At 43.5% G+C, this 27,002-nt stretch overlaps 1 protein-coding gene across 1 annotated transcript in view; it reads right to left on the bottom strand.

Moving 5' to 3' along the window:
- Window positions 1-2,018: 2,018 nt before the first annotated feature.
- The window catches only part of Reep3 (receptor accessory protein 3), a 78,146-nt gene continuing 53,162 nt past the window's right edge, over window positions 2,019-27,002 (bottom strand). The window contains exons 3-8 of the mRNA XM_059282144.1: window positions 25,873-25,949; window positions 22,539-22,659; window positions 21,824-21,937; window positions 10,147-10,291; window positions 3,340-3,485; window positions 2,019-2,231 (exon numbers count right to left, since the gene is read on the bottom strand). Of these exons, the coding sequence (XP_059138127.1) occupies window positions 2,175-2,231; window positions 3,340-3,485; window positions 10,147-10,291; window positions 21,824-21,937; window positions 22,539-22,659; window positions 25,873-25,949 (660 nt within the window). The 3' untranslated portion in view covers window positions 2,019-2,174. The remainder of the gene's footprint in view (window positions 2,232-3,339; window positions 3,486-10,146; window positions 10,292-21,823; window positions 21,938-22,538; window positions 22,660-25,872; window positions 25,950-27,002) is intronic.

Raw genomic sequence — 27,002 nt, 5'->3', positions numbered from 1 at the left:
ACAGCCAGGGCTCCACACAAAACAACAACTTAAAACAAAACAAAACAAAAAACCAAAAAACCAAATAGTATATGAGTTCCTTAAAAGATGGGTAAGTTTGTTTTAACTAATTTTCTTTTTTGATTCAGGGATTGAACTCAGGGTCTTGCCTATGTCAAGCATGGCACCTATCAGTAGCTCCAAAGGGCAGGTGTAATACAGAAACTGGATTTCTAGAAGATAATATGGTGTCAATCAGTCCCCATGGAGACAGAGTAACTTACTTATCCAATTGTCTTATCAGGTAACACTGCCTCTGTCCAGGAAACCAAGCATGCAGCATGGCCTTTGTACAGAGCAGGATAGGGCCAGGCAAAATAAATAACACTCTTTCCAATAATTTATGATAGACGTCTGAACAGAAGTTGAAGAATTCTTCTAGTAACAAAGAGGCTATGAGTCAAATCAAAGCAGATGGAGATACAAGATTAAATTTGTGGAAAATAATTGAATTTTTATTTGGTGCTCAATATTAAGAATGTGAGTCAGTTTAGGAGATATTCAGAGTAGCATCTAGAGGTCATGTATGAATGACTCTCAGACACTCCCAAGTAAATTTTGTTTGATTATTGAAGTTTTGGTTATCCATCACCCCAGATACACTGATTTAGGGTTCATAACGCAGTTAGTAGGGCAAATCCAAAGAGCCTCTGAGTTCAATCCCTCTAAATCTCTTACACTAAAAGGCGGTCTTTGTCTGGGAGCCTGTGCTACGTAGCATCAACTATCCTTGTGCTTTATCTTGACACTCATCTTTAGGGAATAAACTCAGCCAGAAAAAGATTCAGATGACTTCAGTCACTGCCAGGTCTGTAAGGCAGCATCTGCCTCTGCCAAGCTTGAGAATGAGGTGTGGTCACTGGGCAGTTCCACGAGTCAGAAAACACTGAGTGTAGTCGTGCACACATCTTTAATCCCAGCACTCAGGAGGCGGAGGCAGGTGGATCTCTGTGAGTTCAAAGCATCCTGGTCTACAGAGCTAGTAGTTCCAAGATAACCAAGACTACACAAAGAAACCCTGTCTCTAACCCTGCCCCCAAAACAAAACAAAAAGCAAAACAAAAAAACCCTAAAAAAGAAAACACTAAGTGCTACACTGGTCTTGACTCTCTTCTGCAAAAGCTATTTTTTAAAACCTAAAATAACGTAATTGTTGTTGATAAAAACACATCACATTCAACTATGGAAACTGATTAGTGTTAATCACTTCTTGGATGTTAAGAATATAATTAAAAAACAGTTAAAATTAGTCAGGTGTGATAATATACACCTGTCATCCCAGCAACTGTGAGGTGGAAGCAGGAAGAGAATCAGGAGTTCAAGGCCACCCTTGGGCCACAAGAGACCTTATCTCAAAAAGCAAAACAAAAAGTAAAAATTTAATAAGAGTTAGCTATGTGTCCCTACTATAAATCAAATGAATTTAACAAATGAAACAAATGAGTAGGAAAAGGAGATGATGCATTTCAAGGCGTAATTTTGACATGTCAGAATATCACAGACAACAAAAAAGACAGCATCGATAAAATTTAAAGTAAATGTACAGTCGTAAAATAAGTAAACAATTTTCAAGTGTGCAAAACCAGCCAGGAAAGTGCTATGTGGACACCTGGTTTTCAAATATCTGTTTCAAAACCTTTCAGCTCATGGTGGAAAGCTTCCAAGGCTTATGTAAGGGACATGTCACCACCTTACAGTATGTCTTTGTCACAACACTGGCTGCTCAGTGGCTGTCACCACTCTCCTGTGACAGATGTGGGTGGCACGGATGGGCGTAAACACAATGTGACACCAGAAGGGCAAGGTGTATCCTGAAGCAGAGACTTTTCAAGTATACCCTGGGTCTATGTTTCACCCTTAGATCCCAGACACTCAATGTTGCTGATGGAATCAGATAACATGATTCTCTGTAACTGTTGTTATATACATGCACATTAATAAACCTTACACAACTACATTTAGCAGTTGATATCTAAAAGTAATTGTTAAAAGAAACAAACTTTCTAATGTTATTAAAGTAAATCCCATCATCGCCACAATCGGTAGATTTAAAGTGTAAGTCCTAAATACATTGAGTTAGAAAATGAAGTTGATTTGTTAGGATTATTTGTCTTGAGATAGGTGAGGTGTAGATGCTAAAAATACACCTGTGGTCTCTTCTTCACTTTATATTTTAGCGAACCATACCGCACCTAAAGAAATAAAAGTATTAGTATTAATAAGAGGAAACCCAGCTGGGCAGTGGTTGCACACGTCTTTAATTCCAGCACTCAGGAGACAGAGCCAGGTGGATCTCTATGAGTTCAAGGCCAGCCTGGTCTACCAAGCGAGATCCAGGACAGGCACCAGAACTACACAGAGAAACCCTGTCTGGAAAAAACAAACAAACAAAAACAACAAAACAAAAACAAAACAAAAAACTAACCTAAACTAAAACAAACAAAACCAAACAGACTGATTAAGTTTTTAAACTAGGTAGGTTTTAATAGTTCATCGTCATAGTAATGGTTTTACTCTTCCAACATAAAACATCAACTTTCTTGGGAGACCAGGCAGAAGGACTGTAATTCAAGATCTACCTGGGCCACACAGGAGCTCTGGGCCAGTCTGGGCAACTTATTGAGACCTTGTCTCAAAATAAAAGGTGCTGGGAATGTGGCTCAGAAGTATAATGTTTGCATAGCCTTCATGGGGCCCTTGGCTCAAATGCCCGTACAGCACCCACATCAATCAATCATCCAAGCAATGCCCTTGCAAGTTACAACCTTACTAAGAACACCCACAGAAACGTAGCTGGCGATGTGGTGGGCGTAGGCAGTACACAGGACATTCCCAATCACGGATGAAAACACTGACTTATTATTTACATTTTGCTGAGTACAATGTCAGTAAATGAGCCTTAGCGCACTGCCACCGTGTGACTGCGGGTATATATCTACTATTTAATTATCATGTATGACTTGTTGAAAGCAACACTATGTAGTTAATTCTGTTAGCAGCTTTCCTTGCTTAGGTAGAGGGCAGCAACAGACAGTCACAGTAACTGTGGGGTTTGCTAGGTGGAAATGCCACTTTCTCCATAGAGCACAAAATAAGGACTTTCCTATTTCAAAATTTCCAGGGGGAGGAAGTGTCCCGAGAGATCCCTAACACACCTGCTTTTAATGAAGAATTTCAGCTACAATGCTGCCCTCTGATTGGAACCCTTCATTCACTGGTTATTTAATGTCAGTAGTGGCAAAGTAGAAGGAAATCCCTCACACAGATCGTTAGGAAAATAACTACCCGCTGCACACTGACCTCTTTGCGGCCTTTGATGGTCTTGACAGACTTCATGCTCTGGGATCGCCGCAGCCCCTTGTGAGTCACCATCTCGTCGTCCGAGAATGGCCCCTCCGCTTCTTCATCGGTTTGCTCACCTCCGTCTTTCAGTGGAATTCCATAGGCTAAACAAATGGTCAAGGGCAGCATGTTTTAGACACAGGACACCAGGCAGCTGCCTCTTCATCTGCCTGGCATGAGGGTCTAGCTGGGGCCTCTCTTCCCACTCATCTGAAAAGTGCTCCTGGCCCTTCCCCACGAACTTTTGCTTTGTGCACTACTTCAGATAAAGATCAGAAGACTCATTTCCTCCACGAACTGCTCCCTGATCGGTTTTACTCATTTGCCTAATTCTTTTTTTTTTTTTTTTTTTTTTTTTGAGATGAGTCTTCTGTAGCCCAGACTGGGCTGGAATTCACGGTGATGGCACCATGGCCAGCAGCCCAATCTTATTATGAATATTTTTATTTTAAAAAATAAGCCAGCCGGGCACGACTTTAATCCCAGCATTTGGGAGGCAGAGGCAGGCTGATCTCTGTGAGTTCGAGGCCAGCCTGGTCTACAGAGCGAGATCCAGGACAGGCGCCAAAACTATACAGAGAAACCCTGTCTCGACAAAACCAAATGAATGAATGAATGAATAAATAAATAAGTAAATAAATAAATAAAATCATCCAGAGGGCTGGAGAGCCAGCTCAGTAGGTAAGAGCACTTGTACAAGCATAAGGAGCTGAGTTCGGGTCCTAGAATTCAAGTAAAATCTGGGCATTGTGCTCTGGACTCTCCAGGGCTGTGTGTACATTTGTGTGTGTTGTGCACAGAGAGACAAGAGGATCTCTGGAGTTTCCAGGTTGTTAGCGTAGCAAAAATACACGTGCCCCAGGTTGAGGGAGAGACCCTGCCTCACAGGAATACGCGAGAGAGATAGAGGAGCATACACCACACAGTCAGGCATGATACACACCAGGAGCATTAAAAACTCAGGAAGTAGAGAAGAAGGACTGATGTGTGTTTAAGGTCTGCCCGAGTTAAAGGTAAGAAGACCCCAAGTCAAAACAGGACTGGGAAGGTGACTCAGCCTGAGTTCGAGAAGGCATGTAAAAAGGTAGAAGGAGGGAAGGACTCCAAAATTGCCCTTTGATCCCTAAGGGCACAATAATAATATTTAAAATTAAAAAAGCCCAACACAGCCAGGTGGTGGAGGCACACACCACATGCCTTTAATCCCAGCACTTGGAAGGCAGAGGCAGGTGGATCTCTGAGTTTGAAGCTAGCCTGGTCTACAGAGTGAGTTCCAGGACAGCCAGGGCTACACAGAGAAACCCTGTCTCGGAAAAACAAAACAAAACAGAGAGACAAGCCAAACCCAAACAACAACAACAAAACAATAACAATTCCAAACAACACACACAAAAAACCCACCCCAGACAATGAAGTTAATACCCACACCCTGTTTGTTTTTAACAAAAAAAAAAAAAAAAAAAAAAAACCAAGAAAAAAAAACTTAGAGAAAAATAATCAGAAATGTTGTAAAGTTTCTTTTCACCCTCACATGAGTTGTACAAAACCCAAATGTGTCTTAGGCCTGTCATTTGTGCCTCTGACTTTAATTAAGACCCAAGCCCCTCTCCCACCTGTCACACGGTAGGTCAACACTGGGAATGACAGGGGATGCCAAGAGAGACACGAAGGGGCTACAATGGGAGAGGTGAGTTCACTGGAGCACGGTTACAGTGCTGATCAAGAGCAGGAAGTTTCAGTTGAGGGAAACCACAGGCCATAACACAGACGTTAGAGGAAATGTTCAGCACCAAGATCAGCCAGGGCCCACAGGGCCAGCTGTTCCGTGGACCTATAAATACTCATTTCTGTCTGCTATGCAAGCATCCAGGAGGGATGGTTACTCTAAGAATTCTAGGGAGTATTCCAGGCTGGGAGTCAGGAGCAAGAGCACCCCATCTCGAAGAGAAGGTCCTCAGACACTGGCTTGTCTTATCGGGGTGACTTGTCAGGACATAATGCTGGGCTCCACCCCTGGAAGCTTGAGATTCAGCAGGCCTGGGGTGGGGCAGAGATGAGCATCTCTAAGGAGCCCTGGGGGATGATGACATAGCTCTGAGAAGCAAAACCTGAGGCCTCTGGTGAAAGGCAGACAAGGGCCAGTCCAAGGCAGTGAAGGCAGGGGGTGAGGGTGTGTGTACAGTTACACGGCCCTAAGAAGCTTTAAATCCCTCTCTAATAAAGATAAGAAGCACAGGATAAGGGGCCAGGAGGAAGCAAGGATGAGTTTTTCTGTCAGGAAAATGACGTGGAACAAATGTCTATTAGTCAGCTCGCCCAGGACACAAATAATTTGGGATTTACAATGCAAACTGTGAGCAGTTGCTAATATGCTTTTTACTCTTATAATAACATAAACGACTTTAATTATATATTAGGACAGAACAATTTTAGGCTGCCAAACATCTAGGCTCGAAATCAGGAAGGATTTGGAAGCAGAATCAGGCATTATTTTGGCCAGAATCCTTTGTTTTTCTGTAGTAGTCAAAAGAAGAATATCCCAGGCAGAAGTGAGTGTGAATGTAGAGAGCTGGAGCAGCAGAGACTTGGGAGGAAATTCAAGCATGCCAGGGAAATGTTCCTCATTTAGGGTAAAATGAAGCCGTATTTTCTCTCTCTTTGAAGAGATTTATGTTATTTTTTAAAAGATTATTTTAATTTTCATTATGTGTATGTGTGTCTCTGTGTGGGTATGTGCATGTTAGTACAGGTGTCCACAGAGGCCGGAGGAGGGTACCTGATCCTCTGGAGCCCGAGTTACAGGAGGCTATGAACTGACCAACATGAGTGCTGGGAACTAAACTCTGGTTATCGGAAAGAGCAGTATTTGTTCTTAACCATGAAATCATCTCTCTAGTCCTCTGCCTCCTCTAAAAAAAAAAAAAAAGCTACATTTATTTATTAAGTGTGTATGGTCATGCACGTGTGCTGTTCAAGGTCAGTCTGCAGGAGGTGGTTCTTGCCTTCCAATGCTTGGGTCCTGGAAATGTAACTAAGTAAATGTAACTAAGTCATCATGCTTAGTGGTAAGCTCCTCTACTCACCCAGCTGAGCCTTACTGACAGCCCCCAGACCATTGTATGTCTCGGGAAGCAGGCTTTTATGTATTTGAATTTTTCCTTTTGTAAACTGCCAAGCATTGTTTAAAAATAACTACTGTATAATGAAGAAAGTAAATCAGAAAAAAATTTAGAGGTTGTCATTTATAGAGAGAGTTTTCCATTGTATTATTTAACTTTTTTTTTCAAAATAAGAGTATTAAGCCAGGTGGTGGTACAGCATGCCTTTAATCCTAGCATTTGGGAAGCAGAGGCAGGTGGATCTCTGTGAGTTCGAGGCCAGTCTGGTCTACAGAACTAGTTTCAGGACAGTCAGAGCTACAGAGAGAAACCCTTTAAAAAAAAAAAATCAAAATAAGAGTATTGTGCTATTTCTGATTTTGAGTAATGGATTAAAACTAAAAAAACCACACCCCCTAACTGAACAACAGAACACACACACACACACACACACACACACACACACACACACCCCACACACACCATACAAAACTAGACAGTGTTAACCTTTTAGAACACCCTCTGGATTTTCCAGTATGTACAGACACTTAACAGGTTCACCTCTCTTAATCCTTACTCCTGTGCCTTTACAACACGGGATCCAAACAGACGCTGTCTTACTGTCTGATTTCTCCTCCTCAGAATGTTTCAGTTAGTTTTCAGGGCTAACAAACTGCCACTGTAGGCACTTGGCTTTTGTTATTACGAATGAGACGAGCAGTCTGGTACATATAGCTCCCAACGCTTATCTGGCAGCTTGTCATCCAAAATGATCAGCTCATTTTAAACTCACAGAAAGTCCAAGAGGCTGGTCCATGACTCCCGGACTCCTCTCCTTCAACCTCCCAGGCTTTTGTAGCTGCCTCAACAAATCACCACTAATAACGTAGCGAAGGCACCAAGTGGGATTTCTGCCAGCGTCTTGTGGGACACTGGCAGATGACTCCAGCTCCCTCAGAGACTGGGAGTCCACACAGAGAGGACACATAGACTAGCACCTGCTGCTTGGCTTTTCCAGGCTCTGACAGGGACACGTGCGCGTGAGCTCCTCTCTGGGTGTGCGGCTCCAGCCCCAGCAGCTGTTTGACCACAGCTGCATGAGACCCTGAACAGAACTACTTTGCTGAGTGAGCCTGGCTAGCCCACACTCTGAGCAAACGAAGAGACTGTGATTGTTTTAGGAAACTGTTTGGGGTTTTTACAATGGACAACGGGGGCTTTCTTGTTCGTTTGTCCCCCCCTCCCCCAATCCTCTGTCTTCTTCTGACAGGGTTTCTGTATGCAGCTCTGGCTACTCTACTCACTCTACAGAGTGAGACCAGGCTGGCCTTGAACTCAGAGATCCGTCTGCCTCTGCCTCCGCAGTGCTGGGATTACAGTTGTGCACCACTTGCCCAGATAATGAGAACGCTTCTGATGGCTTCTTTTTGTCTTCTTCAGGATGTGGGATGTGTTTTTCCTTCCTGTATGGTAACTTTCTCTCTCTCTCTGTTTTGACACAGAGTCTCATGTAGCCCAGGCTGGCCAAACACTGCTAGGTAGTTGAGGTTGGCCTTGAATTTCTGATCCTTCCTGTTCCCACCTCTTTCCAAACCCGAGTGCTTGGATTACAGGTGTGCACCACCAAGCCCTGTTTATGAACTGCTGGGGATGGAACCCAGGGCTTTCTGTATGTTAGTCGAGCCCTCTACTAACTGAGCCACAGCCCAGCCTCGGGTCTTCATTCTTAAAAGCACTACTTTAACCAACGTTAGCTTGAGTATAACCTTTCAGACACTGGCCACCATTTTAAGTATATTCATTTTTTGGAGAAAGTGGAAGTTTTACTTTTATTATTTTAAATTACATGTATGTATATACATACATATCTGTGTATGGGTAAATACAGATATGTGCATGTAGTTCAGGTACCCATGGAGTTCAGGCAGCTGTGAAGAAATGTTGGGAACTGAACTTGGGTTCTTTTCAAGAGCAGTGTGCCCTTCAATCAGTGAGTCATCTCTCCAGCCCCAGTCTTTACTTTTTGAAGAGGAGCTATGGCTAAGGTGTGGAAGCTAACATTTGGGAAGCTGCGGCAGGAGAATTGCCAAGGGTTCAAGGCCAGCCTGGGCTACACTACAAAACTCGGTCTTTCAAAAAGAAAGAAAGGAAAAAGGGAGAGGCTGTCATTTTATTTTAAAAATGAGCTTGAGCTATTATAACGTGATGAATTTCAGCCTCCCTCTCAAGAGAACGTAGTTTTTGAAAGAACGATTAATGCTTTATAATGAGGAATGTCCTCCAGAGGACCCAAGATCAATTCCCAGCACCCACATGGCAGCTCACAACTGTCTGGATCTCTAGTTCCAGGGGATCCGACACCCTCACACAGACATGCATGCGGGCCAATCAGCAATGCACATAAAAATATTAAAATAAAAAAATGACAAAAAAAAAAAAAAAAAAAGAGAATGTCCTCAGCATCTTAGTTTTCAGCCTGGACACGAATGAAGATTGCTGCAGATGTGACGCAGGATGAAGACACTCTGCTTGTTTATGTGCTGGCTTCCAAGACCACACCAGTTCAATCAAGCAAGGCACAAGACACAGCCACCGTGACAGGCTCATTGTTTCTGCAGAAGATGCCTACAAGCTAGCTCTTGAATTAGAGTGTGCGATCTCAACCCATTTCCCGCTGGACTGATCTCATTTCGGTTTTGAGTCAGCAGTTGTCATGTGCTTCAGACTTCTCACCTGTGAGTCAATGTCCTTACTTGTTCACAGAACTTACAGCGTGCTTACCCATGAGACTCCACAGATGTCAACTGACAGTTCGAACAGAGAGTGCCGGTGACCAGTCAGAACTAAAGCAGGGGCGAGCTCTGAACCATGTCCACAGCTCCTAAAAACTCCCAGACGCCCGAGAGGCCACAGCTATGCTTTTAGCTGCATGACCTATCTATCTTCCTTCCTTTTTTTTTTTTTCAGGGTTTCTCTGTGTACCCTTGGCTGTCCCAGAACTTGTTCTGTGGACCAGGCTGGACTCAAGCTCACATAGCTCCACCTGCCTCTCTGCAGTGCTGGGATTAAAAGCGTGCACCACCATGCCCAGCTAGCTTCATGATTTCTGTGGGCAGCAAAAGGCAAGTAGCCGTCTGACTTAGAGAAAATTTGGAAAGAAGGCGCAACAGCTTGGGGATGTAGTTCAGTTGGGAGAGTGCTTGTGTAAATCCCTGGAGTTTATCCCCAGGACTGCTTTATACCAGGTGTGGTGCCGCATCCCCCGGGCACAATACTTGGGAGGTTAGATGCAAGAGGACCAGCACGTTCATGGTCATCCTTAGCAAGCCTGGGCTATGACACCCTGTCTGGAAAATGGAAAGACAACACACCAAATAGGAAGCTCCAAAATATATGCTTAAAATAAGTAAATTTTGCTGGGTGTGGTCGTTTATACCTGTAGTCCTAGCACTGGGAAGGCAGAGGCAGGAGAATCAAGAGGTTGAAGACAGCCCCACCTATATAGAAAGTCTGAGGCCAGCACAGGCTCCATGAGACTCTGTCTCAACAGTCACGCTATCAATAACCAAGTGAGTTCTGTGTCCAGTACCATGTATTATGTAGTCCCAACCCTGAGCCGCAGCCCATTTATGAAAGGCCCCCCGTATAGCACAACAAATGAGCATACCCGTTGGCTCACTGGCTTGTTTGCTCTTCCTCTTCGCTTCTGGCAAAGTCTGATAGGGTCTCTGTCCCACAGGCTCATCCCCTTGGATAGCTGTCAAATCATGCATGCTGAAACTCCGCAAACGCTCCGTTATGGCTCCTTGGCTCTGTTTAACGGAGACGTGGTAAGACCCGAGGAAAAAAAAGATACTTTCAAATATTTAATATTCTTATATTTGTCACATAACATGTTAGAGCATTTTATTATGAAACAATTTGTCATATAAATAACATCCCTGCACATCTTATGATAAAAAGGCGTTTAGAGAGGCTGACGTCTACCACAAATACCACACACTGTTTATAGCTGCTTTATGACATCTGTATCAACATTAATCCATTTTCCTTTTTTATGCATTTCAAAGTATGTCATTACATCAACACATTTTATTCCAAGCATTTCAGCATTATACTAAACTTTAAGACGTGTTTTTATTTTTTTAGTATAATGAGATTAACTTCAGAGAAAACAGCACCCATAATTCTGAGCTGTGGTTCAGTATTCTGGGTTAGTAATAGTAAAACTAGCTTGTTGGGGCTTAACATTTATGACGCAGAGAAGCTCTTCAAGGAAAGACAGTGTTTTAAAACAAGCCTAAGTCAGGAATGGTTAATAGCTCTAACTAGAACTAGGTAGGAAAAAGTTAGGAGCCAAAGAATTTTGGATCCAAAATGATCCGGCAAGACATGTTCACCACAGTATATTTCATTTTGTCTTTATAAAAGGTTGATTCATTTTTATTTTATGTGTATGAGCAGGTGCCCGCACATATGTATATGTACTACAGGGGTGCAGTGCCCTCGGAGGCCAGAAGAGGCTGTCTGATCCCCTGGGACTGGAGGTAGAGGCAATGAGGCACCCTGTGGGAGGCAGAAGTCAACCAGGTCCTCTGCAAGAGCAATAAACACCCCTAACCACTGAGCTGGCTCTCCAGCTCCTACTGTCTTAACAACATGACAGACACAAAGCAAATATTTAAATGCAAATTAATGAAAAGGAAAACACAGCTTTGTTTGTTTGTTTGTTTTTTGAGACAGGGTTTCTCTGGGTAGCCCTGGCTGTCCTTGAACTCACAGAGATCTGCCTGCCTCTGCTTCCCAAGGGATTAAAGCTGTGCGCCATCACCACAGGGCTGAAAATGAAGCTCCTTACTTTCACTAGCCACATCTAAGATGTCCATGGCTGCCCATGTCCGCAGTGGAAACAGTTCGGCCAGTACAGACAGCATTCCCACAACACACAGCATTCAACAGTTTCCAGCACCACACAGCTTTCACGGGGACATTTATCTGAACTTTAAAGATATACTTCCCTAAACGATGAAGCTTTGTAAAGAGAAAAAAAAATTCTAAATTTACCCACTTTAAATCTGCATAGCATACGGATGATTCATTGTTTTATTTATAGCTAGACTAAAAATACTTGTCTCAAGGCGTTTACACTGATTATTTCTTCTCACACATGTGAATTTATGATTGCCTCTATTTATAACATTACCATGGAAACTCATCCATCACGGTTCATCTCTAAACTTCCAAGTTAAAGGTGTTACAAACATTGGGTCGTTTCTTTTCACTTGTATTTTACCCTGAAGAAACACCTCTTCAATTCACAAGTTGAGATTCAGTACTCTCGGGTACTGATGTCATACTATGTCAAATCACGCGCTGTTTCCACTCCCTAGGTAAGTTTTGTATCTCTACCATATGTTTTGAATTGTGTAAGAACATTTAAAGTTGGGGCTGGAGAGAAAGCCCAGTGGCTATGAGTACTCAGTGCTCTTGTAGAGGACCCAGGTTCAATTCCCAGCACCCACACAGTATATCATCTGTAATTCCAATTGCAGGGGAATCTGATACCTTCTTCTTACCTCCTTGGGCACCAAGCGTGCACATGGTATGGGAGAGTAGGGAGAGTAGCACTCTCCCATAAAAGAAGAAATATATCTTAAAAAAAAAAAAAAAAAGTTTCAAGTCCATTTCCCTATTAAAATAAGTGGACTTCACACATTTAAAAATTAAGTTTTGAGCTGGTATGGTAGATCTCTGTGAGTTTGAGACCAGCCTGGTCGATAGAGCAAGTTCCAGAGCAGTCAGGGCTATACAGAGAAACCCTGTCTTGAAAAAAATGAAACCAACCAACCAAACAAACAAATAATTATTTTTGGAGCAGGGTATGATGTACTGGCACACATTTTTAATCTCAGCATTTGGGAGGCCAGCCTGGTCTATAAAGTGAGTTCCAGGTCTGCCAGGGCTACATAATGAGACTCTCTCTCAAGTAAATAAATACACAAAAATTATTTTGTGGCTGACGAAGTTGCTAAGTAGTCCTCTCCAAGTAAGTCTGGCAGCTTGAGTCTAATCTCCACTACCCTGTAAGAGTGGACGGAGGGAATCCACTCCCCAAAGTTGTCCTACACACACACAAACACACACACACACACACACACACACACACACACACACACACACACGTCTCTCCTCTATCATGCACAACACAATAACAAATTTTAAAAGAATCTTGACAACTTAGCTCATTGTATTTATTTTCTGTTGACCAGATAGCATTTATTGATAACAGAGAAAGGAACGAGACACTTCAGACACGAAGGTCAAGGAAGCGCCGTGCTCCTCTCTTGGAAGGAAACCTTGTTTCCTCAGAACTGTAATTTTCTTTACTGTGCCCTTCTCTTTCCGTGAATCCTCTCAATATTCCTGGACTGTTTTACCCATCCCATACCCAAACAGAAACGGCATGTAGTCCACATATTATGACTCGGGTCTTAAATGTTCCTTCAAAGGCGTATGTCCCCAGCCTGTAGAGCTACTTACTGGCAGGCCTACAAGAGATGGTATCTAACGAAAGGAGGCCATTTGATGAGCCCTTGAAGGCGATCTTGGGGACCCACCCTTTCTGGTGTCACAAGATGAGTGGAGCGCTCTATTACCTGATTTGCCACAGGTCCAAGTGACAGCATCCACCAGTGATGGACTAAAACCTCTTTTAGTCAAAATAAACATTCTGAGTCGAAATAAACATTTCCTGGGGAAGCTGATTAACATACTACACTACCCTTCCCATGACTGGAGTACATACAATCTCTACCATCTATTTGTTTATTTAACATAACTGGGTGTTTTATCTGAATGTATGTCTGTGCATTGTATCCATGCAATGCCAGTGGAGGTCATAAGAGGGTGTGTTAGATCACCCGGAACTGGAGTTATAAACAGTTGCAAGCACCATGTGGGTGCTGGGAACCAACCTGGGGTCCTATGAAACAGATCAGCCGGTACTCATAATGGATGAGGCACCTCTCAAGCACCTTGATATAGTTTCTAGGGCTGGTTTTAATGAGCTAAACTGCCACTGAGTATTGACTAGGTTAGTAATTGTACCATTGTAAGTGGTTTTAATTGGTGCAGTTAGTAGATAAGACTTAGCTCACAGATGAACTAGAGTGCTGTTGTTACTTTTACTTCTGTGTGATGTGTGTCTGCTACAGGAGCAAGATTTTAAGAAACCAGAAGACAGGGTGAGACTTGGGTTTCTGTCCTAGCAGACCATCTAGAACAGTTTTATATTGAGCAGGTCTATTGAGCAAACCAAGTATTCTTTTTATGACCATTTCCCCCAACCTGACACAAGTCAGAGTTATCTGAAAAGAGAAACCTCAATTGAGAAAATGCCTTCATCATTTTGCTTGTCTGCAGGTCCGTAGAGTGTTTTCTTGATTAAAGATTGATGTGGGAAGGAGCAGCCCGCTGTGGGTGGTGCCACCCCTGGGCAAGCGGTCCTGAGTTGTCTAAGAAAGCATGTCAGCAAACCATGGCGAGCAAGCCATAAGCAGCACTCCTTTATGGACTCTGCTTCAGCTCCTGCCTTGGGTTCCTGCCCTGACTTTCCCCAGTGATGGACTGCAGAAAAAGCAGAAAATAGGGCTCAGGGGGTAGGTAGCTCAGTTGGTAGAGTGTTTGCTTAGCACCAGCACGCAGGAAGTTCTGGGCTCCGTTCACAACACGGAATAAACAGGGCCTGGTGGTGCATGCCCATCATCCCAGCAATCAGGATATGGGGGCAGGAGGATGAGAGGTTTAAAGCTGTCCTCGGCTACAGAGTGATGCTGAGGCCAGCTGGTGATACTTGGGACTTGCTGAGGCCAGCTGGTGATACTTGGGACTAGCCTTGGGGGAGAAAGGAGGCATGGGGGGGCGGGAGGGGGGGAGGAAAAGAAAAAGGAGGTATAAGCTGCTTTTTTTTGAGGCCTGTTAACACACCAATAGTTCTGACTACCTTGGGAAACTGGATTTCCTACTACATAGTTTTTTAATAGACTAAAACACATCTCAAATGAGAACAGAGAGGTAAGTGTAGCATGGTGAAGTTGAAAGACATTCAGTAAGTTGTAATTATCCAATGTAACTACTTTAAAGGAAAGGTGTAATTGCAAAATAATCATATCCAAAGGGCAACCTGTTCACTCTAGTCTCATACCTTCAGCACAAAAGCCCATTAGTACAAGATTTACGTTTGCCATGCAATGTGAAGTGGAAATACCTCCCTGCCCCAGAGTCCTAATCACACCCAGGGAAGGATCGCAAGCCCCTAGTACATGGGAAAATATGCAAAAATGAACAGTATGTTTAGACAGATGAGATGGGTGATTGATTGTCTTTCCTATCAAATGCTTCTTTAATATTATGAATTAGTAAGTTTATTTAATAAAGTTTAAAAAATCTTCTTAAAAATTAGTTTTAAAATTGAACATACCAAGCGATGGGTTTTGCTATGGCATTTTTTTCATACACCTTTGTCCTTATCTGTCCTCCTCACGCTGGTTTAATGAAGACTTGATTATAATAACATGCTGCACGATAACAGTTTCTGCTCCATTTGACACTGTGGTTTTTGTATCTAATGCTTCACTCCCATCACCAAAAGAAAAACAGTCGCTGTGTGTGGTGTGGCCCTTAATCCCAGCACTGTGGAGACAGAGGCAAGCCAGCCAGGGTCACACAGTGTGACCTTGCCTCAAACATGGAATAAAGATAAAAGAAGAAAAATAGTTTCTTCGCTATCTTTAAAAAAAAATTATTTTTACCTTTTAAAATTGGGCGTGTGCCTGGAGTTGGGTGTGGGGGTTGGTATGTGCATGTGAGTGTTAGTGCCTAGAAGCCAGAGGCTGTAGCTGGAGTTACAGGTACAGACAGTTGTGAGCTGCCCAGTGTGGTGCTGGTAACTGAACTCTGGTCCTCTGCAAGAGCAGTGTGTGCTCTTAACTGCCAAGCTATCTCTCTAGCCTAGTTCCTCTGTTTTGAGGGCAAAGTAGGAAAGCCTACTCAGTTATCACTAAAAGGCATTTCTGCTTTGCTTCAATTAAATGTGTATCCCTCTTCTTCTATTTGGCTTGTACAATATTAATCAAAAGGATACTCCACTCTGGGTGGAGTAAGTATAGAAACAGCATTCCAGGCAATCAGGAAGAAGGGGTCACCATCAACAAGGTATTTGCATACTCTGTCTCTTTTGATCTTATTCATGTCAGAACTATATGTACAGTGGGTATGGTAGCTCATGATTGTAATCTAAGCACTTGGGACGCTGAGGCAGGAAGGTCCTGAGTTCTAGGTCAGCCATATAGTGTTATCCTATCATGCTTTATTATAATCTATGCTTTTTCAATGTAATTCTTATTATCCTTTTCAGTTATTATAGCTATTCAGCTCTACTTCTCATGTGATGTGTGTTACATTTAATGGCTGCTAAGTTTAGTTCTCAATGTTGGGGAAACCTCCCTCTGGACAGTCAATAATAAAACTGATGGGGGCTGGAGAGATGGCTCAGTGGTTAAGAGCACTGACTACTCTTCCAGAGGACCTGGGTGGCTGAGAACTGTCTGTAACTCCACTTCCAGGGGATCTGACACCCTCACACAGGCAAAACACCAAATATACATGCAGGCAAAACACTAATGCACATAAAATAAAAATAAATTATTAAAAAAAAATAAAACTGATGAAGTCCAGGATGGACCTAGGTATATTCACATTAGGTGAATGATGTATCAGTGTTTTGAAGATTAGATATATACATCTATATATATAATTACTGAAAAATACTCACTATATAGAGGAAAAATTTAAAAAGGAACTAGAAAATCAAAGTGACTTGTAATCATTTCCTAAACTTCTTATACATGTGTGTATGGTTTCTTCAGTTTTTTTTTTTTTGGATTCGTTACACCTTTGAAGCAGGGTCTCTTGATCTCAATGCACTGCTCTTCTGAGCTGGATAAAATCTTTGCAGTGTTTCTACCTTGCAGGACAGTAAGCTGCACCCCTGGCCTCTACTCAGGTGTCAGAAGTGGCTCCTTGTGATGACCTAAAATGTCCCTGGGGTGGTGTAGGTGGGAGCATAAACCACTTCCAGTTGACAGCTGCCCTTCTGGAGACACAGCAGGATTGTAGATATTAGATGTCAACCCCTGGCTTTAGAGACAAGAAAAGTGTTTAATTCTAACATCAGTGTAGACGGCTTGCCTACAGCCTTGTGGCTGATATGTAGGAGAATCCAAACTTAAAAAGAAAAAAAAAAATCCAGACTAATTCAAGTGTTCTTAGAATTCAGTGTCGGTTACACTAATCCGCTCTGTGGACTGTAAGAAAACAGGCGGAATTTCCTTTTCCCCACAGAAAAGGGGATGGGACTCTATAAATGAATAATTTCAAAATCCTTTCACAGACAGAAAGCCATTAAAACAGAGAGCAAGAGGTCAAGAATTTGAAGCCAATAATGGTGGCTTAAAAAGTCAATTAGATTGCAGCAATTTTACCTGCAGAGCTCTAATTTCTATAAATTTTTTTTTTTTGGAGGGGGGTCTATTAAAGAGCTGTAATGAGAAGAGGCTGCCAGAGTGAATCCTGAGGTGGCCACAGGGTCCAGCAGCTCTGCTCTTCACCTGCCCTTCATTGCATGGATGCTGGTCAGTTACATCAATGCCACCTGCATCTCCCACGCGGAAGCAGGGACGCTGAGCATCCTCAGCAGAATCCTTGAAGGTCCTTCATGTATTTGTGCTTTGCTCAGCCAAAATAAACTTGTACACTGACCTTGTGAACAGATGCCTGGTAATGAGGCCAGAGGACTGAGTAACATTTTCAGAAAATTGCTTTACGGTGTAATAAATGTTCTGATTAGATTCCTGTTTTCATCTCTGACACGCTCAGGTGATTCAACCTGGGGATCCTAGGCAGGAAATCACCCTTATCTAAATATTATACAATCAGAGTAAGAATTTTCAGCCTGAAAGGTATTTCTAACAAACTACATGTATAGGTATATATGTATACACACACACCCACACACCCCCCCCCCCCACACCCCACACTTAACAATGCACACATTTTGGTATCATTTTTCTTTCGGTTTCTCTTTAATCGTGACCTATTTCTTAGTTTGGTTCCAATTTACTTGAGTATGAAATGTCTGCTTCAGTAAGTTCTTTTGTGACAATAGATTTTTTTTTTTAAATGTCCCCAGAGATGAAACTAATTTCAGCCACTTAAAAAAAGCACAGTATACCTTGAGGCCAACAGAGCTGACATTATGTAGTACTTAACAAAGTTACTGACTATTTCTAATAGACACAACAGAACCAAGAACTGAGTGTCTAGCACTCCTGCAGTCATAAGAACATGACATCATCCCATGCACTGAGACTTTTGTTTTGGTTAAAGAACCACGATGCCAGCAAGTAGGGCAGTGACCTTCAGTGGTGGGCTTGTTTTGTAGCGACTGTGGTGGCTTTATAGTCTCTGTTTCCTGCACCCCCAACCGGGGGGGGGGGGAGTTGAGAGTTGATTTTGAGTTGTTAAATATAGAAGTGAAATCCACGAATCACAAAGGAGGAAGTAGATACAGGATTATCTTTTGTGGCATTTTTTTTTATAGAAAAGTCTTTCTTTGAGATAACAATATTTAGGAACAGACTAGCAACCAAAGGATGGGTTAAAATTTTCAGTTAGCAATAGAGACACTGGCTACAGGCAGACAGTAAGCAGCCGGTGAGACCACAGAGCCCAACCATCTCAGAATGCACCATCAGCACCCATCTTAGACAAGGTGGTAGGTAGAGATGCTAAGTGTGCCATATATGGGATGGTAGGATGGTGAAAACTGATTAAGGCAGAATAAGACAAAATGAGGGGATAAGGATAAAGTTATGTTGTGAGGGTTGCTGACTTCTCATGAAGCAAGAACAGGCTTTGCAAATATAAGTCAAGATACAGTAAATACCTTACAAGTAGTTACAATCTATAACGTCTCAGGAGTTGGAGAGATGACTCAGTGGTTAGGATCATTTGCTCTGTTCTTACCGAAGACGTGGGTTCAGTTTCCAGCACCCACATAATAGTTCACAACAATGGTAACTCTAGTTACAGGGTTTCCTACACCTGCCTCTGGCCTCTGGGGACCAGGCGTGCACACGATGTCCATACACACAGGCAAGAAAACATATTAGGAATGTTTCCAAGTGTTAAACTGAGAACTGTTGGGGGCTTCTTTCTGTATTTACTAAAACAACGTCCTCAAATGCGTTTTCAGTGCACATTTAAAGTTGAAACTGAATTTGCAGTTTTCTATACAGGATCACGTCGTCGAATGAGGCTTTTAAAAAAAGGCAAGTTCGGAAATGTCTTTGAAGTGTAAATAAATCTATCCACTTGGCCTGCACAGTCAACCAATGCCAAGCTTAGATGGCAAGCAGGAAGCCACCTGTGGTCACACCACTCTAGACTTGTAAGAGTGAGAGTTTTCTTTTCCACCTCTGCCCCTCTTCCCCACCCCCATGTCTCAACAGAGCAAGATGACGGTTGTTAGATTCTTCTTCTTACTGCTGGGCTGGGCCAGGTTCCATTAGTGTACTTGGCGTCTAATAGGATTTTTGTTGGTTCCCTCCCCGCCGCCCCCCAGAGTTAATAATTGCCTTTTTGATTTTCATTTGCTTAGCTGTCGTCCTACTCTGTGCATAGTCACCAATACATTTCCCATGGTGTGCAGGGCTCTGTGTGCCCAGGTACACGCTGTCTGCAGCCGGTGAGTTCTTTGATGGGTCACACCATACACATGGCTGGGATTAAGTGTCAACCCTGCACAGCATCAAGCTAATTCTATTCTATTCTCCATATTTCAATTCTGTACTTCGTTCAGAAGCATCTCTGTTAGCACCTTCGATCCGCAGAATCCACTTCCGGCTGGATTCTGGACTTGATGCGCATTGTCCTAGGGAATTCTGTCATCTCCCTTCTGTGCTGGACAACCTATTTCCCAGATCCACGGGTCTCCTTGTCTCCCATCCCTCCTCTTTAGCTTTGGCAGAACATACCTATTCTGAATAAGGTGTGCATTTGATACATTTTATGGGTTTGCATACGAAGAACTTAAAAAGAAAAATGAAATCTATTCTTTTTCAATTATTTTAGGTTTACACCTGATTGACAGGCTTTGCTCAGCATACAACTTGGCCCAGAGTTACAAGATGGCATCATGGGTGATGTCACACTACCTTCATGCTTCTCTTTCATTAACTAGAAGTTTACTGCTATTCTGATGCTAGATTATTTGAACATGATGTGATTTTAATCTCTGAAATCTTTAAGAATTCTGTCCTTCTTGTTGGTGTTTGGTGAGGGTGGGGTGGGAATAATGTGATGGCCCTGCTTGGAGATGGCCATTCTTTCCCCTGTGGTGCTCGGTGATGTATGGGCCCTTGGAACTGGAGGCTCATTGCCCACAACACTGCAACATATGGCATGATTTCCCCGTCTACAATAACTACATCAGCCCCCACCCCCCTTCACACTGTCTAGTTGTGAAGGATGGATCGATCTCTTGGGTGGTCTTCATGGTAGATATGTGATCAGCAATGCATTTTCATTAAGCAAGAAACAAAAAGCAAAATAAACTCCAATAAGCTCAAAATGCTGCTGTTTCAGAGTTTACTCATCTCTTTTAATGAAAGGAAAGCTCTTTACAAGCCCAGTAAGAGGCACACTATATAGTAGTAAACATTGTAGCATACTATTATACAATAGTCAATAACCATTTTCGATACAGTTGTCTACGTATATCCTATTAATGAATTTCTGCTTAGGCCTCCCTGCAACACTGCCAGGAAGAGCATGCGAGTTCTCCCTTTTTGATTCTGTTAAACGTGGATGGGTGAGCCAAGGGTCTCTGCAGAGTTAAAGTGCCCTCCCACAAACACTCTTCCACCACTGCAGTTCTGTAAAATCACTGCGTAGCTGAACTGTATCTTTCCATATCACAGCTCAGTTAAAAAGGGCCTGCCTTGCTGGGCGGTGGTGGCACACGCCTTTAATCCCAGCACTTGGGAGGCAGAGCCAGGCGGATCTCTGTGAGTTCGAGGCCAGCCTGGTTTACAGAGTGAGATCCAGGAAAGGCGCAAAGCTACACAGAGAAACCCTGTCTCGAAAAAACAAAACAAAACAAACAAAAAAAAAAAGAGCCTGCCTTGAGCTGGAGAAATGGCTCAGAAGTTCGGAGCATTTGCTTCTCTTGCAGAGGACCCCCTTTCAGTTCCTAGCGTCCACATTAGGAGGGTCACAATGGTCTGTAACTCTAGCTCCAGGGAATCCTAGGCTTCCTGACCGCACGGGCGCCTGTGCTCACATGCATTATACCCACACAGGTACACACAGACACATACACACAATTAACACAAAAATAAACCCGCAAACAACAACAAACAACAAAAGGGCGTGACTTGAAAGTAGAATACTAACTACCCCAATTTTACTCCATATAATCAACCATCCCCATGAAATTAAGGATCCCTGGCTCCCACTCTGAGCAAGCGCAGTACTATCATGTATGTTCAGAGACACGTCACCCTTGTTTTATACACAGAGCAGCCAAGGCATACACAAATTAGCAAACTGCTTATGGTGACTTTAAAAGTCACCGTCAGCACTTTCTGGGTGTGAAGACCGTTGTTTTCTTTTTCTCGTATACCACACGCTAAAATCAGTTGTGCTAGGCTACTGAAAATAAGCCACACCAATTACTACATGCACAGGAGCTCAACAGCCACAGCACCAGTCTCCAGAGAAGGCGTTCAATCAGCGACCCGGCTGGAAGGACAAACTCTTTACATGCTTTATTTTGAATAACCAGTTACCTCAAATTGGTTGAAGCAGAGGTGCAGAAGGAAGCCAGAAATCCTAGCAAGGCAGTGGCACAGAGAGAAAGAGAGGAGGAGAGAGAGAGAGAGACCAGAGACACAGAGAAAAGAATGGTCATCTTTACTTAAGGTGCGTTATCAAAACTATTTCAAGGTTAAAAGGGGGGAAAACTGTACCCCAATATGACATTTGCAGGTACGTTTTATTTATTAACTACCTTTAATTTCATAATAAAATAAGGGCCTTGGACTCCCAAATAACATAGAAAACGAAGTGTTAAAATATCATTAAAATTACCGACTTGTTTATTCAAGTGCTAGAATAAACATGAAACAGAGTTCTGCCACAGTTTTATAATGATCTAAAATTAAAGTGGCCACATTTCTGAATGGAGCTGATGGGAACACCAAACAGGACCAAGGAAACCTTACCTTTACTGCTGCTGTGACCGCGGCTGCTGCCGCCAAATTCAAACCTTGACGCCCGAAGTTAACCATCGTCTCATAGCCTCTTTCCTTGGCTTGGACAATGTAATCGTCAATTTCCTGGGGACAAACAGTTAACAGTCAAGTCAGGTGCGGCAGCACACCCCTCTCATCCCAGTAGGGAGGTAGGGGCAGAAACAGTACAAGTTCAAAGTTATCTTCAGTTACATAGTAAATTCAAAGCCAGTCTGGGCTACTTGAAGTCTGGAGTAAAAAAAATAAAATAAAATAATTAAGCTGGGTGTGGTAGTGCATGCTTTTAATTCCAACACTCTGGATAGGCAGATCCTTTTAAGTCTGAGGCTAGCCTGGACTACATAGGGAGGTTTCAGGTCAGCCAGGAGATACTGTGAGATCCTGTTTTAAAAACAAAAACTGGCAAATAGTAACAAGAACATATCAATAGAGGTTAGTTTATTCAGTTTTTTTTTTTTTTTTCTTTTTTAGATGGAGTCTTTTTTTCCTGGCTGGCCTGGAAATGGATATATAAACCAGGCTAGCCTAAAACTTAAAGAGATCTGCCTGCCTCTGCCTCCTTCGTGGGTGTGCATCCCCATGCCCTGCTAGTTTTATTTAGAATTAATGCTAAGAAGCCTCTTTTTACAAGGCTGACACATACACTACTGAAAGACAGGATGTGGTGAGAACTGATCGACCTTACCCTTTCCTTTGAAGAAAGAAGAGGATGAAGGAACTTTCTATATATTAAACTCGCCCCTCTGGTGTAGGGGGAGAGCAGCCAGATGACAAAGGCAATCTTCAGCTCATAGTACAGGGGAAACCTAACAAGAAACAAAACAACGAAATCATCAGAAGGAAATACGGTAGGAAGCAAAACAGCAAAGAACATGGAAACCACAAAACCACCGTATCTGTTTCCACGCGTGGAAGCTGCTGACGAGGGAACATCGCAGTGGAATGTATTGATGAGTTCATATCCTTAAATCATAGCCGGGTGGATCGAGGACTACAAGGATCCTTGCAGACACCGTGCACAGGCCAGCTCCTGAACTAAGTGCAGTGGCTTCGGAAGGATGGAATTACCATTTAGTCAGGGCGGCTAGGGACTGTTCCAGAAGTGTGTGACACACCTACAGACATCAGGGGACAACTTCCATCTGTTCCACGTGCACGTCAGTTTTCCCTCCCAATTCCAACTGCAGAGGAAGGGTACGAGGAATTACCGCAGGGGCAGACTGGAAACTAGCAAAGTGCCCATGTCTTTCCTGTGGGTGGAATTACTTCCCCAGCCCTGGACCATGTGACTTGACTGGTCAACCCAAGTGAGTGTGACAGAGAGGACATAAGTCTTAGTTGCTCTCTGACACTCTCACCCAACTCCCCCAACCTTTGGCTAAAGCTTCCGTCATGGAAATACTTCCTTCCTCAGCCTTGGTTCTGAATAGAGACATTCATGGAGCTGAGCCCAGCAAGGCTGCAGCCAAAGCCCTGCCCTGAGGCCACATGAGCAGGACACTGAGGTCTGCTGTTCTAACCCACTGTGCTCTAGAGGGCTGGCCTGCTGCCACCCGAAAAGCTAACTCACACAGTGTGAGAGGACCATGGGGTACCAGATACAACAAGCCCCAAGTCTGAGTTTTTGTGGGAAGGCAGATAGGCGGGGGTGGGGGGGTGGGAGGGGTGGAGTTGGGGTGGGAGGGTGTTGGGGGGCAGTGAGGAGTGACTACTGTGTAGTCAGTAAACCCTCTCTGCCACAGCGCAACTGATCGAGTACATGGATTTTCAGGATAGAAAAACCACAACAAAGAAGCTATGATTGTGTGTGTGCATGCAAGTGTGTATGATGTACGGGTGGGTGCAAACACCAACGGCAGTTCTCTCCATCCACCGTGAGATCCGGACTGAACTCTGGTTGTGAGGCTTGTGTGGCAAGCACCTTTTTAGAATGGACCACCTGGTCAGCCCACCCAATTTTTAACATCCAACGTTTTCTACATTTTTTCAATAATGTATATGAGCTATACTTGAAATTAGAAAAAAAAAAGTAGTAAAAAAACACAAAACAAAACTGTGGGGGCTGGGGATGTAGCTCAGCTGGTAAAGGTCTGGTCCCCAGCAGGGCCATAACAAAATAAACACACATGGCGGGTTCACGCCTGTCATCCTAGTAGAGGCAGGAAGACCAGGAGTTCAAGGTCAGCCCTGGCTACAGTAGATCATGCCTTCAAACAGATGAATAAATAAGAAGGGAAGGAAAGAAGGACTTTGAGAAGCTCCAGGCCCCTCGAATGGTTAAAAATCTTTGTTTTGTCAGTTAAAAGTTAAGAGAAGCTGGGACACACCTTTAATCACTCGGGAGGCAGAGGCAGAGGCAGGCGGATCTCTGAGTTTGAGGCCAGCCTGGTCTACAGAATGAGTTCCAGGACAGCCAGGGCTACACAGACAAACACTGTCTTGAATTCTGCCTTCCCCCAGAAGCCAGGAGATAATTCTCCTCAGACATCTAAACCAAAATCAACAGGGAAAGGAATAGGGATAAAGGGAAGGGAAGGAAACACTTATGTGGATGTACGTTTGCTGTGTGTGTCTGTGTGTGATATGCCAGTAGAGACCAGAATAGGGCATCAGGTGCCCTAGAACTGAAGTTACACGGAAGGGAGCCATTTCTTCCGCCTCAAGGAAAATATTTCAAGTGAGACTAGAAAAACGGAGGAGAGTAGGATCTGGTTCAGAGTGTATGTTGAGCATGTAGGAAATCCTGGGTGAGGTGGTAGGGGAGGAAAAAGAGAGAGAGGAAGAGGGTAGGGTGGGGGAGAGAGAGAGAGGAGCAGGGGGGAAGAAGAAGGTAAGGTGGGGGAAGAGGGGGTGACAGAGGCGGGCGAGAGATAAGATATTGATTTGAACCAACTCATAAATAAGGGGTTAAGAATGTTTAAGTCTGGCCAGGTATGGTGAGCCACGCACTTAATCCCAGCACTCAGGAGTCAGAGCCAGGAAGACCTCTGGAGGTTCGAGGCTACCCTGGTCCACAAGCCAATTCCAGACCAGCTAGAGTTACACAGTGAGACCATGTCCGGAAAAAAAAAAAAAAAAAGAAAGAAAGAAAGAAAGAAAGAAAGAAAGAAAAGAATATTGAAGTCTGAGTCTGAGGATATATACTTTTCCTACAAATCTGTGTGATGGCATGATATAATGTTGTATGAGAATATGAGACTGGAAATGGTGTAAAGCAGGCCCAAGAAGGAATAGAAAGGGATGGCGGGGTTCAAGTCAATACCAGTCTGATGTATCTATCTACTTGCCTTATCTATCTATCTGTCTGCCTGTCTGTCTGTATTTAGTAGCTCAGGTAAAGAAAAGATAACTGGGTTGATTTCAGCTCCAGTCTATGACGCACGGGAAGAAACGGAAACACCGGCAAGGTCTCGGGTTTCCATGTTTAGAAAGGAGACTTCTCTAATGGCACGGTTGGATGGAAAGGTACTCGGAAATACCACGTGAGGAGACTCGAGTCCTTAAGTATGGGTCCTCTGTAAACTGTGAGCTCCATGAGGGAATGAACATGTTGTAATTACGCCTCATGGTGCTTTGCAGGAGCCACCGGGGAGCTGCTGTCAAGTGGGTGGGTGTCCACGTGGCTGCTGACGCGGTGTAGCCTGTGTTCGTGCTCAGAGCTGTCGGGCTGCGGAGGGAGGGAGGGAGGGAGGGCTCCGACCAGATGCTGCGGATTGGAGAGGAGTCGGTTCGGAAGCCATCGAGAGAAAGTCTGAAGTCATGAGTGTGGAAAAGCGGATGATGACAGCCAGGTTCTCTATTTTAAGACGCTGGTGGGAGTGGGGGGTGGGCAGGGATGAGCACAGTGAGCTGCCTTCCTGAGGGCGGGCTCCACAGAAAGCGCCGTTGTCACGGGGAAGACAGAGAAAGGAAAAGATGCTGGGTAACTAAGTTGCTTGATCTCATGGAGAAAAGCAAGAGCAGGCTAAGAACTTAGGACACCCGAGAGCGCCGGAGTCCCCTAGAGTGGCGGAACTTACCATGCAAGTGTCTGATCGGCCACTGTTTCAATCACAGTGTAGAGGGCAAAGACAATCCAGTACATCATCCAGCGGACCTGGAAGTCACAAAGGCACTCGTGAAACACCTGTGCTACACAGTTTATTGTGTATCAGCCCGGGTTATAGAGTGAGACCATGTTTTTAAAAAAGAGATTACTTATTCTGAGTAATTTTATATAAATACACATGCATCTCTGGATATATACCACACTGGGGTCCAATGCAGAGGACGATGGTCCAGTTTTCAACAGGTTTTATGTATGAGGTTTTGGGAGGTGTCTTTGAGATACTAGAGTCAACAACAAATCTCTGAGGTCTGATAGAATGTAACTCAGTAACCAGAATCAAAGAACCATTTAATACATGCATAAATAAAACAGTACAAGACATGACAACATCTACTGCTCCATTAGTCTTTAGAATTTTGCATTTATCAGGGCTGGAAAGATGGCCCAGTGGTTAAGAGCACTGGGTACTCTTCCAGAGGGCCCAGGTTCAATTCCCAGCACCCACATGGCAGCTCACAACTGTCTGTAACTCCAGTTCCAGGGGATCCGACACCCTCACATAGACATTCATGAGGCAAAACAGCAATGCACATAAAATAAAAATAAATATTAAAGAAATAAAGTGGATTTAAAAAAGGGGTACATTTAAAAAATTTGCATTTATCTGGGTGTGACAACGCATGTCTTTAATCTTAGTACCTGAGAGGTAGAGAAAGGTGGATCTCTCTGAGTTCGAGGACAACCTTGTCTAAATATCAAGCTCCAGGGCAGCTGGGGTTACATAGTAAGACCTTGCCTCAAATACATAAAACTTTACACTCTTTATTTTTCCATGGACAGAAATTGTTCACAGATCAAAGAACTATCATAGCACTGTTATTAGCCTTAATGACAAACCAATAAAACCTGTCACTCTGAGAACCTGGTTAGTGTCTTCTGTCACTCCAATCCCACAGTGGGAAATTCTGAGTCCCTGCCTGCTGAAGGAGGGCAGCCTAGCTAGCCTCTCACTCTCTACTGTCTTTCGGCACTACGGCACTACGTCCTTTCACAGGCAGATGCTAGATTAGTTACTCTTAAACTCCTTCCCTCCCTCAGACT

This window comes from Peromyscus eremicus, chromosome 16_21, assembly GCF_949786415.1.
Source record: "Peromyscus eremicus chromosome 16_21, PerEre_H2_v1, whole genome shotgun sequence".
NCBI lineage: Eukaryota > Metazoa > Chordata > Mammalia > Rodentia > Cricetidae > Peromyscus > Peromyscus eremicus.
This window is presented reverse-complemented; position numbering and strand designations above follow the sequence as displayed.